The following is a 14,410-nucleotide window of genomic DNA, read 5'->3' as shown; positions in this document are numbered from 1 at the left end:
TGTTAAAGCTAGAATTATAATCAGGGCTTTCTTATGACGTGGAGGGTGTGGTGGGTGTTCTGAGAGGACTGAGGTGGTGTGAAGACATACGGAGTGTAGCAACTGGAGTGTCTTTGAGTGGGAGAGTGAAGGGAATGAACAGCTCTCTGGGGGAGTTGCACAAATGGTCAGTGTTTCATGTTGTTGTCAGCTCTGCTGGGATCCGCAGCCTGGGAATCCCTGCAGCTCTGTCCTGAAAGTAGCAACTACACCTTCAACACCTGTTCAGACGTGAATGAGCCTCAGCCTCACAACAAGGAACCTTTAAGATCATAGTGTTCTGTCACCATTACGTAAACTAGCTGCTGAGTGCCAATACATTGGTAGCTACAACTTTGCTTGTAGCATGTCAAACATTTTTCAGACATCTCACTGAAGTGATACCATCAAATCATTAAATTACAGAGCTGGAAACAATCAATACCTGCATGGATCAACTGACCCACAAATGAATTCTGATTTTCGTGAAAGTAATAGTCAAACCGACAACAAAATGTGTGACTAATGGTCTATTACCAAATCAAGGGAGGCAGCTGAAAACACAATGGTTTCAGATGAATAATAAATCTCAAATGTCTTTCATTTACCGCCACACCCCCATCTATCGTTTGATCACCCAAGAAATAAAGGAGGATACTGCCCTTCTGAAGAAATGGCCTCTGGAATAAAAGAGTGTTTTGGTCTTATGCACGCTCTCCGCATACGGAAGTGTGTAATAATGAAAGCTTGACTTTCTTTGAATTTGCTCATTTTTCATGGACTCATACATATTTCAGCGCATTGAGCCATCTCCTGGCGTCTACATGTATGGGTTGTTGCTGCTAAAAGGTCTCACTCTCACGCTTGCCTCCTCCTCACTTGTGAAAAATGAAGAATTCATAAGTTCTCACTTTTTTCTTCTCCTTTTTTGTTGGATCAAAGTTAATGTGAGCGATGCTGAATGTGACTGATGAAACCGTGTGCTGCTGTGTGTCACACACACACACACACACACACACACACACACACACACACACACACACATGTGCATGGAAGTGTATTCATGCATTTGCGTGTATGCTTTGGAGTGTGTAGATCAACTTCTGGAACAAGTGTGTGCTTGTGTGAGTGTGTACACTGCTGATAGTCACTTTTTCCAGCACAAGTTTTAATGTGCCTGCTAATGTGTCCCCCCCAAGAGTGTGTTGTACCCTTCCAGATTTAGGCTTTCATTTCACACCCACAGCCCCCTGTCCCAGCCCCTGTAGATCTGCTATTGGCAGTTTGTGGTATATTTATATAAGGACTGAGAACGCATTAACACGTCAGACCACATGCTGTCAACACTAAGCTACACTTTGAGCACAATAAAGAAGGAATTACTTCACTGTGATGTATAATGCGTGATAAGTCTTGTAGCATCCTCAAAGTTAACTTTCCAGCATGGGGGGGTGGGGGTGGGGGCTCAGCTGGGACAAGAGACGGGATGTGGTTGGACAGAGTCCAGTCTGGGCCGGTTCCTGGTGCTGCTGACAGACTTCAGAGGTGAAGTCATGATGATATGGATCAACCTTAACAACAAGATCTATCTCAGGGTTTAGAGGTCATCACTCCGTACTACATTATATCATTGTTACCGACTTCTTCTTATACCTTCCTGCAGAAACAGTTACACATGAGGCTTATAGAGCTTCTGCTCATTAAGTTTTGTTTTCTGACTGAAGTTTTCCTCCGTACTGCCTCCTCTGCTTTCATGAGTTACCAACGTTGCTGGAGCCTATCCCAGCGGACTTACGGAAGGGAGGCGGGGAGACACTCCTGACACGTTGTCAGCTTATTGAGGACGAGCCGTAGCGCTGTCCATATTTTTGTCCAACATTCAAACAAACAACATACTGTACATGCAACATACAAATACAAATACAAATATACAAATACGAATACAGAGGAGTTCAAGGTGGAGGTGGGACTGCATCAGGGATCAGCTCTGAGGCCCTTCTTGTTGCTATGGTGATGGACAGGCTGACAGACGAGGTTAGACAGGAATCTCCATCGACTATGATGTTTGCAGATGACATTGTGATCTGTAGTGAGAGCAGGGAACAGGTGGAGGAGAAGCTAGAGAGGTGGAGGTTTGTCCTGGAAAGGAGAGGAATGAAGGTTAGCCGCAGTAAGACAGAGTACATGTGTGTGAATGAGAGGGACCCAAGTGGAAGAGTGAGGTTACAGGGAGAAGAGATCAAGAAGGTGGAGGATTTGAAGTACTTAGGGTCAACATGAAGGTAGTTGGTGTGAGAGAAGAGGATGCAGAAGACAGTGTTAGATGGAGGACACTGATTCGCTGTGGCGACTCTGAAGGGAAAAGCTAAAAGAAAGAAAATACAAACCAAAATCTGAGATACGAAACGTACTTCAGGACATCACCGCTGGTTGGTGGAAGGATACAACATCAGTTGAGACCGGATCTCTTTCTTTCCCTCCTGTCGGCGGAAGGATACAACATCTTGTTCGGTACCACATTTTGGTGGATGGCGCAAAGACGAAGCTTGTGTGTTTTTTTGTGACTTCTGTGTTTCAATTAATATTTTATCATTGTTTACTTAACTTTATATAACTATTTAATTACACACAGGTTAAGTCTGAATGTCTGTTGGTTGATACATTTTTTCCCCATAATTTAGGGGTTTGGGACTTTTTGCAAGGCTGAAATAGATTAAAATGATTTTACTTATTGTAAATAGTAAAATGTTGTTTGACTTACGAATTTGTCAAGGAATGGATTAAACTGGTATCTCACGTCTATAGTTGTAAATATTGGCTATGAAGAGAACTTCTCTCTGGATTAGACAAGTTCTCTAACCTTGGGCTACATTAGCTGACCTACAAAACATCCCCCCATATGGGGGAAAAATTTGGCCCCACTGTTGGGTAAGGTTTTTGGTGCAGCAGATTTAAACCATATATTTCTGCCAAAACAGAATCCATATACAGTATATTTGTGTGTTTTTATACCCAGGACTGTCCTCAAAGGTGATATTCCCCAAAGTATCTCCAGGGTATCTCCTCAAATGCTTCAACAACCTTTCTGACTTTTGAAGAGCTTCCTTGACTCTAAAGTCATGAAAGATTCAGATTTACTCTGTGGATGTTGTGCTGTCTGTTCTCTTCACTATTGGTTTGGATTTCATGTTAAGTATCACAAGTTATCACATTGAGAAACTTGAACTCTTGAACTTGAGCTCCTGAGCAGGTTTGCATCTTAGATGGAGAGTTGGGTAGATTTGAATCAGCAACCCACAGCACTGAATGCTGTCCTCTTAATCCTAAATTATTTATTCTAAATCATCTATTTAACTGATTTTGAGCACTTTTAATCTAAAAAGTCAGTTACCAAAAAAATGTTATGAGAAAGTGGATTATTTTCTTTAGATACCTTTGCAGGTATGGACTTAGATTTTTGCAAGATTATTTTGATATAGTACACATTATTCTAATTGACAGTTCAACAGTTAGACGACATCCTTTCAAAGAATTAATGAAACTATTGGAGCTGTCAAATAAAGAGTGACTGTGATTTCTTTTCCTCGATGAGCAGCTGAAGACCATCCTATTCATTGTGTTTCATGTTCTAGGCTAGTCAAGAACCTTTTCACAGAGGAGACGGGGCTGGTCCCGTCCGCTATACTACAAACAGCATCTGGAGGAGGTCATTACGTAACAACACTGCTGCTTGTGACTAACACTGGACGCCTGGCTTTAACTCTTTCACTCAACCATCCCTCCTCACCTGCACTCCGTCTCCTTTGATTGCTCCCTCACTCTCTCATGCGGCAGGGGGCAGAAGGGGCTGTTGGGGCTGCTCCTCTGGGACAGAGAGGCACTACTGAACAGAAGCTGGAAGCGTATGGGCCTGAACCGCTTTGGCTTGTTCAGTTGAATAATCAGAGCATGATGTCACTGATTGCAACACGTTTTTATTTTCAGTGGACTTTTTGAGGCCAGTGTAGTAAAGCACCTCATGACTCAAAAAGTGTTGTTTTTTTCATATCAGGGTCTTTATGAAGCAGTAACTATAGAGTAAAACAGTGGGAGGAGTTATTTGTGGCACCCATGGATTTGAAAGTAGAATTAAAATCCAGATGTACCACTACCTAGCATCCAATCACTATCAGTTTTTGAGCCACTGATTGAAATACTAGTGCAGTAAGGCAGGATTAGACAGACCACTCCCGTAAAACAACATCACATGTGTTACATGTTGTAGATATGTGGGGTGAGTTAACACACATGCTCCCACTTCCTACAGAAATAAATACAGTAGTACCTTAAGATATGAGCTGCTTGACATACAAGTTATTTGAGATACGAGCTGTAGCCCTGTTCATATATTTGTTCGATGTACGAGCAAAATCTGAGCTGTGAGCCAACACCACCACGAGTTGGTGGATGGATACAACATCAGCTGAGACTGGATCTCGTTCTCCTTTATTCTTGTGACTTTTTGCATTTCGTTTCATACTTCATCATTCTTCCAATAACTTTTATATATTTAGTTTTTGCGAACATAAAGTCTGCATGTCTATTTTTTGATAGAAATGTTTTTATTTTTATAATTTAGGAGGTTTACGGGTTTGTATGGGTTTTTTTTTTTACAAAGCTAGACTGGATTAAAATGATTTTAGTTATTTTAAATGGGGAAATTTTGTTTAACTTACAAACTCAGTCATAGAATGGATTGAACTCATATCTGGAGGTGTTACTGTATATGCATTTCAATAGATTTACCTATCAGCACCCATACACCGTGTGCAGTATGTCCCTTCGCTCAACATTGATACATCCACAAGACGACAGGTTTAACAATCACAAGCAGCAGTGGAAGCGGCTCTGAAATTCTAAGTGAGTAAAACACAACAAATGTGGAACCAGTGTGTAGTTGGTGGTCTATAAAGCAATTATCAATAGCTCCTTTCTCATACAGATTGCACAGCATACTGCAAACAAGTCCCATCCCCACAATGCTTTTGTTTTGCTCCCTCTGAACAATACAAGAATAGCACAGCACCTCTCAGGTGTGTGATTTGAAATAAAGAGCCGGTGCTCACAGGTGCTGAAGCGTTTGCTTTGCCTGCGCTGCTACAACACACGGTGGCTGATCTAACCTGATGTTAAGGAGCGCTCACATATTTTTCTGTAGGTTCAATTTTGACAGCAAGCTCAGGTTAGTTTCCTGTGGGAGCAGATGAAACAGAAGTCTGCCAGTCATGCCCTATCTTTTAAAGCATGTATTCACACAGATTGTCACAGTGGAACAAACTCACACCAGGCCCACTTTGAAAACGCAGTGACAAGGACGCGACTGCAATATGTGGACAGTTTTCTATTTCCACTTTACATGTCTCGTCTGTCATGTCCACACGTGTTTGACATGTGTTTCTTCATTCTTGGCCACGCTGCCCCCCCCAAATGATGTCTGTTGGTACGGCTCTGTTTCATCTGTGTCTGTGGGCCTTTAAACGTCCAGTTGTGTGCTTACTTCATGGTTTGGTGCCACAAAAACTTTTTTCAGATCAGGAACTACTCTTTGCTGATTCGCTGTCTCCTCTCTGGACTCAGTGTCCTCTTTGTCCACCATCCATCTCTCCTCTCTTTCCACCCTTTCATGCCAGCTTGAAGGGGACTTGAAATGTTTCTGGTGGCTTTGCATATTTGTATTGAAGCCCTCCCATTTCCTCTCTCGGCCCCCTTTCATCCACCTTTATCTTTTTCTTTTTTTTTGTACTTGACAAACACAACACTGCATTTGAACTTCTATATTTTGATGAAGTTGGGCCCATTTACAAAAAAAATAAAATAAAGGCCAACAATGATATTGTGTTTATATATTTATTTAAACCCTCTTCTTACAGCTGCATTGCCTGGTGTTATGCTTTTATTTTCTTTTTTTGCTTTACTGCTATGAAGGCTTTGTATCTTTTTTCCTAAACACTGTCCCTACGTGCCTCAGATTGTTCATAGCATGTCTCAGTGCTGGATGATATTTAATCAGATGCTGGATTGTATTTAAAGTTTAATCTGATTTTCATCTGTCTTTTTTTTTTTTTTTTTTTGCAGATATCTTCAGTGATCTGTGTGCAGCAGCGCTTTCTGACTCCAGTGAAAATGAAGTCCACACATGGGAAGAACATATCGCAGGACAGCAGATAATGTAGATAGTGGCTCCTGTTGAGCTGCACAAACAGTCTGTTTTTTTGAACAATAATTTTCTCAGATGAACTTCAAATCCCAGTGACTATTGGTTTTCTATTTTTCTCCTTCTTGTTCCACTAAAAAACACTGCCTTCTGTTATTTCTCAACTGTAGTTTTTAAAAAAAAATTTATGTAGCAATCATTCAAGTTTCTCGGTTAATCCTATGGAAATGAAAACTGACCCTGTCTGAATTCCACACTGGAGGAAATATAAGACTGGACATAGGTGGACGTACCGGCTGTCATGGCTGCATGGATGTGGCGAAACTTAAATCCAGAGTTGGTATACTGTAAAAAATCAATTCCTTATTGGTTCAGCCAGATACATGAAAGTGCAATTCTCATTTTTCTGACTTGACTTATTTTGGGGAAACATGATAAAGTCTCGATGCTGGTTGTGAGCAGGCCTTGGCGAGGTGCCCTGTTTTGCTGCTCTGCTGCTCTGCTCTGCAATGCTTCAAAGTTTCAGGTTCAGTTCACAGCAGCTGCTGCCTCCAGAAGAACCTTGAAGTTGTTGTTCTCACCTTTCTTTGCCCTGGTGGAGCACCCGCATTATACCGTTATGTTACATCTGATGTGCAGTATTATCTCACACCCTGTGGAGGACAAAATTATGCTTACAAATTGCTGTCAGAGATTTATAGGAATGCCTTTTTAAAATTTTAATATTTGAAATAAACCAAACTGTTGTTCTCTCAATAATTATGATGATGATAATAATAATAATAATAATAATAATAACAACAATATTATCACTAGTCCTGTTATTATTATTATTATTATTATTATTATTGTTATTATTATTATATACGAAAAAAATTGCCAATTATATAGGTAAAAAGTGAATAGGAATATGTCAGCAACAGTGTTTATGATGCTTCTTCTAATTCAGTCTATTTTTCCAGTGACATAAAGGACCTTTTCCTATTACTGTAGACTCCATCTGTAGCATATCAAGGTTAATATCAGTAAAATGTTTATGTTTTACATACATTTGATATAAATACGGAAGTCATATCAAAGCATTGCTACATAATTGGCAGGTTAGGTGTCACAGGTTATTGACCAGTTCTTTTTGATATGTTCTCTTTACACTTGTTGATACAAGCTACCCAGCCTCATATCTTTCATATTAGATTTAAAAATAAAACTACTGTATACTAATACCTAAGTTACCCAACATTTCAGTAGAAAATGCATGAGCAAAATCAATTGTATTTTTTTTTCCATCAAGGGACCGAAGATCTCAAACAGCTTTTGATGCAAACTAAGCATTGCTGCGGTACATCTCTTCCTTAGATGAATGGGGTGGTGGTGTAAAGGAGACACGTTAATGTCATTGACACGTTATGCTACTTGTACACATCTTTATATAATGGGAATTTCACTACCGAGGTTGTAGAGGAAATGTCACACTTTCTTTTGTTACATTCCAGCTGCTATAGACTGAAAAGATTCCAGCCTCCTGATTCATGCACATTTAAGAACCCACATACACTAAGATCATGTACACTGCATACAAGTGTGACTCCATTCATTTACAGTGGATAATGGTCAGAATGTTGGATGTACCACATACACAGATCTCATCATGTCCTGCTTGTAGATGTCCACTTCCATTTAGATGGCGAGCAGCTTTCAAACGTGTTCTCAATCGAAGACCAGATTAATGACATTCTTACATTTATGAAAATCCATTTTGCTGAACACAAGCACACCGTTAAGCTTTGCTGGAAGTGCTTAGGCCAGTGGTTCTGCTAAGATATTAAGATCTCTTACCAACTTGTGAGGATTGCCATTAAAAACCAGATATGCTGAACACCATTTATCTGACAGATCACCCCCTATCCTCCATTTAAATAAACTACAGCATGGTGTGAGAAGCCTGGGAATTGTTACTGTAAGTGATTTTTCAGGGAAATACTTTTTTATAGTAGGCAGTCTATTTTCTGTTTCAACATCAGCCTTCACCAATTCAGAGAGGAAAGCAGCAATGTATCTTCATCTGCCATCCAGTTGCACAAGAAAGCTTGGAAATGTAAATAAACAGTGTTTAATAGTTCACAATTTGAGGAGCAAAGAGAGGTTTTCTGTACCACTGCTGTACTGTACATTCTCCAACAGATTCTTTGCTTTTTTTTTTTTTTTTGCATTTCTGCCAACAGATGAAATTATTGTTAGAAATAAATACATAATGCAATATCTGACAAAAGCACAGTTGTAATCCATCCACCATTCCATCCTTCCATCTGACAGCCACCATAACGCTGTCTAAAACTCTAAAGCGTTTAAAGTAATTACTTAGTGACATGGAGCTGTAGTTACAGGGATAACTGGTTGGTTGGTGGTAGATTACGGATCGGCACTGAAAGATATTTTCATTTCATAGATAGACGACATTAGCTAAGGTTTGCCATAAAGTTTAAAGGTTTAAAGGCCATTGACAACTCTGCTCTTCTTCAACATGCTGTATTTTTTATTTTGTGTTAAAAAGAAAAAAAAAACTTTCTTTACAAAAGATATATTTATATTGGGATGCATTTCCTGCAATTCAATTGCCATTTTATCTATATTATCGAATGTATTAAGTCTGTACATTGTTCAGTCTGTCATTGTAATGTATATATTGGTTTATTGTCATAACATGCATTTACAATGTTAATTTTGCAAGCCTGTTTTGTGTTTTAATTTTTGGTCCATAATTCCAAGCTTTAAGATGCATGCAGGTCTTAAGGTTTCATTTTGATATTGGCCTTTGTTCACTTATCAGTTGGGACAACCAGTTATTAAATATCAAAGGTTCCAGAAGTTAAAAAAAAAAATTCTTGTCATTTTTGAGACCTTTTATTTTCCTTTTTACTATTTAAAGGATTGTTAGCACTGAAGGAACATCACCTTTACTTCTGTACAGCACTGCTTCCTGCCTAAGATGGACTATGCCTCTCACTTACTCCTCCCAGAAATAAGTTGTAACATTTATTGATATCCACACTGAGATTGGTGAAATTTGCTCTTCTATTATTGAGTCATTTGTTCGTTTATCTTCAGCCGCTTTTCCAGATCTGGGGTGCAGGGGCAGCAGTTTGAGCAGGGAAGCCCAGACACTCTCACCAACTACTCTGAGATGACACCAAGGCATTCCCAAGCCAATTGAGAGGTCCTGGGTCTGTCTCTGGTTCTCCTCCCAGGTAGACATACCTGGAAGACCTCCCTAGAAAGGTGTCCCTTCGGCATCCTTCAAATGTCCAAACCACCCAGGTGGTTCTGTGGTTCTGATCGATGTGGAGGAGCAGTGGTTCTACTTTGAGCCTCTCCCAGATGTCTGAGCTCATCGTATCGCTAAAGCTGATTCAGGCCACCCAGCAGAGAAACTCCTTTCAGCTGCTTGTACCCATGATCTTATCCTTTCAGTCATTGCCAGAGCTCAGTCAGAGCACATGACCGTCGGTGAAGGATGCATTGGGGACATGATCAGAAGCCTTCCCCAAGTCCACAAAGCTGATGTGGACTGTTTGGGTAAACTCCTACGCTCCCTCCAGCCCCCTTGCAAAAATACAGAGCAGGTCCAGTGTTCCATGACCAGAGCAAACAGTAAGAGTGGGAGACACTCATATAGTGTTACACACATTATAAAGGTGTAGGAATGGGTAAAACATAAATAAGGTGGTTTAATATCAGTATGGGGAGAGTTCATAAATGTTTAAATTACCGTAAATAATAAAATAAGTACTTGGTCGCTGTATCACTGGATTTAGTTTTCACGGGTGGTCCTGGACCGCATTAACTGCGAGTAACGAGGAGATACTGCAGTTCAATGTAGAAACTAAACTGTTCATTTTAACGATTTTATTAATAATGACGTCATAAATGTTTCATTAAAAAAAAAGAGTAGAAATACATAAATCTTTATCAAGTCGTTACAGCCTGGTGGTCATTCTAAAAGAAAAAGTTTTAGAAAAGAAGAAAGTTGTACTGTAATACAATTTTTGCCACTTTTGCTTTTCTCTCAATAGTTTTCTTTGCCTTTAATTCATACATTCTCATGTGGACTGCACCAAGCTGACAGCGCCTTCTTCACACAATTTTTTTCTAAGCTGCACCCTCATTATCTTGTCTTGGCTGCTGACATTTAGCTGTGCCTCGGCCATGGAAACAATTGTGTCCATTGCGGTACAAATGTTCAAATTTTTACTAGTTTTCGCTCGGCTTCTTCTCGGTGTCTGTTGTCTGATGATTGTGTGTCCCTGTCAAAAAATGTGTGTCAAAGACGCACGCTAACGGGAACACTGTGAGACATCAAATGGTTTGCCAGAATCTCTTCAGACTTAATTGAAAGTTATCTTCCATGATCTCAGCAAACCTTTCCCATGACGACATCTTTGTGTCCTTGAAGGCTGAAGCTGACTTCGCTTTGTTTGCCTGGCCAAACATGCCCCGTGGAACTCCTTCAGTTTCAAGGTTTCAACCGATCTTAAGGAAGTCAGTTGATTCTTTTTGCTCATCTTGAAATATTAAAATCATAAAACAAGTCTTCCTTTGAAGTTTGGGTTCATTCATCGGTCTGGTTGTAATTTTTCGCAGAAAAACTGTTTTTCACTGCTTCCTAGACTGTCAGAGACTTAAAAATCTGATCCTGTTTTTCGAGGGAATTTTTCTCATTCCGTAAAAAAATCAATCAATCTTCAAATATTTAAAAATATATAATTACAGGCCAATTATATATCAAATATACAATGCATTTCGACTACAACATGCAGCATGTCCTACAATTACAAAGCAAAACCCCATGTTTTTTTTGCAGAAACTTGCCAACAGACGATGCACTTGTATCTGTCTTCAGAGTTGTTATTCTTCAAAACAGCGGGGGGCACTGTGACTCAATTTGAAAGTATCAGACTGCTACTGTTAGGCGCTGGACATTACTGAGGATTGAGGGGTGTGGAAAATGTGGTCACTGATGAAGGGTGATATCCAGCCACCAGGTGAAGTGTATTTTCCTACTCTATTTAATGTTTTGTCATCTGTACCGGTTCAGCATAGCTTATGGTAAAATCAGCACTCCTTTTATAGAGCGTTTCCTTTATGTACTAACATTTTAAGGTTGTTGATACTTTCTGAAGTGCTGATTGATCTGTCAAAGCTGCTGTCTTATTTGCAGCTTTGGTGATTTCAAAAGGTAAATGGACTGCACTTATACAACCCATCTCTAGTCTGTCTGCATGCATTGTACACAAAGCAAAGTGTCGCCTGTTCAGTAGGATTAGTAACCGTTCACGTCATTGCTCACACACTTTTGGAACAGCCACTGGGAGGAATGAGGTTCAGTATCTATAGATAGTGAGGAACCGTTACATCCCAGTCAAATGCTTGATCTAAAATCAGATGTGTTGCTTTTGTCATTGGCATTCAACATGCAGCAGAACTGTGTTTAAACACTTGGCAGTTTGACAATGCAATGTTCACTTAAATGTAAAACTAAGAGGCTTTTTTTTTTTGCCCAATTTATACGTGACAAACCACACAGGCCTCACCACGATGTATGTGTGAGTGGGAAGTAACTATTTCTAATTGAGCAGTGCCAACAAAGACAACCAGAATTTTTCAAACTTTGTCCTTATTTGAATGGAAATATAATCTCTGTTCCGTCCCACACAAATCTATTTACAGCTTTAAGACAACCAAACGCCTTTTGAAAAATGCTGCCAGAATCATTAGCATTTGTGTAGCAGCTGCTATTACTGGCATTCAAGAAGAAACTTTTCGTTAAGTAATCTATGGCCTTATCGTTGTATGATTGCTTTATATCTTCCTTCTTTTTCATTGTTTACTGTCATTCTGGACCCACGAGCAACATGGAAAATTTCATTGGTGCAGAAAAACTGAATCTGCTGTCCACTCAACAGAAACATACAAACTGGTGTGTTCATCAAACACAATGAGACTGAAAGAAAGTCAAATGAAAAAGGAAAAAATATGAGCGTCTCCAATGCTCACGGTGTCAAACCAGATATTATTGACATTTTTACTAGCAGGTGGTGAATTCAGATCCTCCATGTGTCTCATCTTGAATGATCGTGATTAAAGACTTAATTAAATATAATCAAATTTAACTATTGTATATAAATCATTCAATCAGTTAAGCAATCAATCAATCAAACTTGATTTATATAGCACGTAATCACTTCATCAGACAGTTCAAATCGCCTTAACAGACAGAAAAACCCAACAGAACCCTCCAGAGCAAGCATAAGTGACGGAGGAGGGGAAAAACTCCCTCATTGAGGGAGAAACTCCAGGCAGGACCCAGACTGGAGAGCCGTCTTGACCGGTTGGGTGGGAATCCAATGGTTGAGTGCAGTGGGAAGGACAGATACTGTATGTCGGTGTTCTTGACTTTGTGCTATGGACATGGCTATGAAGGTGATAAGAGCAAACGGACTTTCTTTATGTTAAATATGTGATTAGATAGAGGCATCATGACAAACCCTGGCATTCTGTTCTTGAGTCAGTGATCAATGATTCCTCAGAGTGGCATCATTACCCTTCCTGCCTAGTCTCTGCTCCGCCATCAAGGGGAAGAGAAGAAGCCATTAATGTTCGACTTAAGGCATAAAGTATTCTCTCTGTCTGACTGGTGCCGGGCTTTTATCTGTTTTCCAGTGGCCCAAGATGACGGCAGCATTTAAAGAGAGACTCAACTGTTAAAGCCTTAAATATTCCACTTCGACTGTCCGGCCCAGACAAAAATTAAATGATGTTAAAAAATTCTCCATTTTTACAGTTTTTTAGCAAGTTCACTACATTATGTTACTGAACCTGGAAACACCATTCAAATTTAGAACATTTGTAGGTTTCTTGTCTTTCTTAGGTCTCCGTGTTCATTCATTCAGTCATCTTCCTGAAGACGAGACTATCGTAATCATCTCGTCTTCAACCACTTATTAAGTTATTGGTCAGTGGTTATGCTCGAGGCTATCCCAGCTGACTCCGGGGAAGAGGCGGGGTACACCGTATATACATCACTAGCACACCGCATAAATGTTATTTCATCACCCACATGTTCCATCACACCAAGTATGAATGGACGTGATAAATGAACCCTATATTTTAACACATTTTCACCTCTATATGTGAGACTAACAAAGACTTGACTACATATCAGTTTTTGTCAGCAATTGACATTTGTAATTTAGGTTGCAATAGGTTTATTATGAAATTTATGAATTAAATATTTTTGCTTTTGTACTGTGCTTACTGGTCAAAACCATTAAGACATCATCAAAAATAGCAGTCGACCATCTTTTGTCTGTATTTCTATTTAAGTGCAATCCAGACTGATCCAGAAATATAAAGGTTGAAGGAAGTTTACGGAGGACAAAGCTGGGCAGAAGGAAGATAAGGTCTTGACAAAGCTTTGTTCTGCACAGTGAACCTCCTGAGGATTGAATACAGAAAGACAGACAGAGATTGTGTGCGCAAGTGTCAGTGAGACGACTGGAGGAGCGGTCCACCAGCCCAGGAATGTGACAAGCATACTAAAGACTTGACAAAAGTTGAAGTAGAAGAACAAAAACAAACGGAATTTCTGGAAGTGAATGTCTTCACTATCCTCCAGACTTCACATTGTTAACGACAGGGGCACCGTGTTTGTGCTTGTGTTGGTGTGTGTGTGTGTGTGTTTTAAGATAATGTTGGACTGATTGCATCATCAGCGGGTGTGTGTGTACCTGCTTTGGAGTGTATAACGTGACAGACTGTTGAGCTTCTGTTGATGAAGCTACTGCCTTCACAAGGACAGAAAGACGTCGTGTAATTCTCTGGTCGGTTCTACAAGCAGTTGCGTCATGCTGTGGCTACATATAATAGTATTTGGTCTTATTGTTAAATCAGAACCAGTCAAAGTTATGTGCACATTTGCAGCATTTTGATGCTGTTCCCTTTCACTAAGTTTTACATGTGGTTCATCGCAAAGTTGTGTAGTTGTTGCACTGTTCCTTCACAGCAAGAATTTTGTGGGTTCAAATCCATCTGAGGACTCTGTGTGACCTGCAATGAACTGTGCAGGGTGTGCATCACCTCTGTATCAGCTGGGATATGATAGATGGGTGGCTGGTTCAGTCAGTTCAAATCAGAAGATGCTAT

The 14,410-nt window shown here is 39.9% G+C and overlaps 1 protein-coding gene across 5 annotated transcripts in view; it reads left to right on the top strand.

Annotated features, from left to right (window-relative positions):
- The window catches only part of mcf2l2 (MCF.2 cell line derived transforming sequence-like 2), a 119,626-nt gene extending 108,906 nt beyond the window's left edge, over window positions 1-10,720 (top strand). For 4 of the 5 annotated variants that reach the window (XM_068319122.1, XM_068319121.1, XM_068319120.1 and 1 more), the window contains 2 exons: window positions 3,651-3,724; window positions 6,133-10,720. In XM_068319122.1, coding sequence (XP_068175223.1) covers window positions 3,651-3,724; window positions 6,133-6,230 — 172 coding nt within the window. In that variant the 3' untranslated portion in view covers window positions 6,231-10,720. The remainder of the gene's footprint in view (window positions 1-3,650; window positions 3,725-6,132) is intronic. The other variant, XM_068319123.1, reaches the window with a different exon arrangement.
- The last annotated feature ends 3,690 nt before the right edge of the window (window positions 10,721-14,410 follow it).

This window comes from Antennarius striatus, chromosome 7 (assembly GCF_040054535.1).
Source record: "Antennarius striatus isolate MH-2024 chromosome 7, ASM4005453v1, whole genome shotgun sequence".
Classification (NCBI taxonomy): domain Eukaryota; kingdom Metazoa; phylum Chordata; class Actinopteri; order Lophiiformes; family Antennariidae; genus Antennarius; species Antennarius striatus.
The sequence above is the reverse complement of the archived record's forward strand: the minus strand, read 5'-3'. Positions and strand labels throughout refer to the sequence as shown.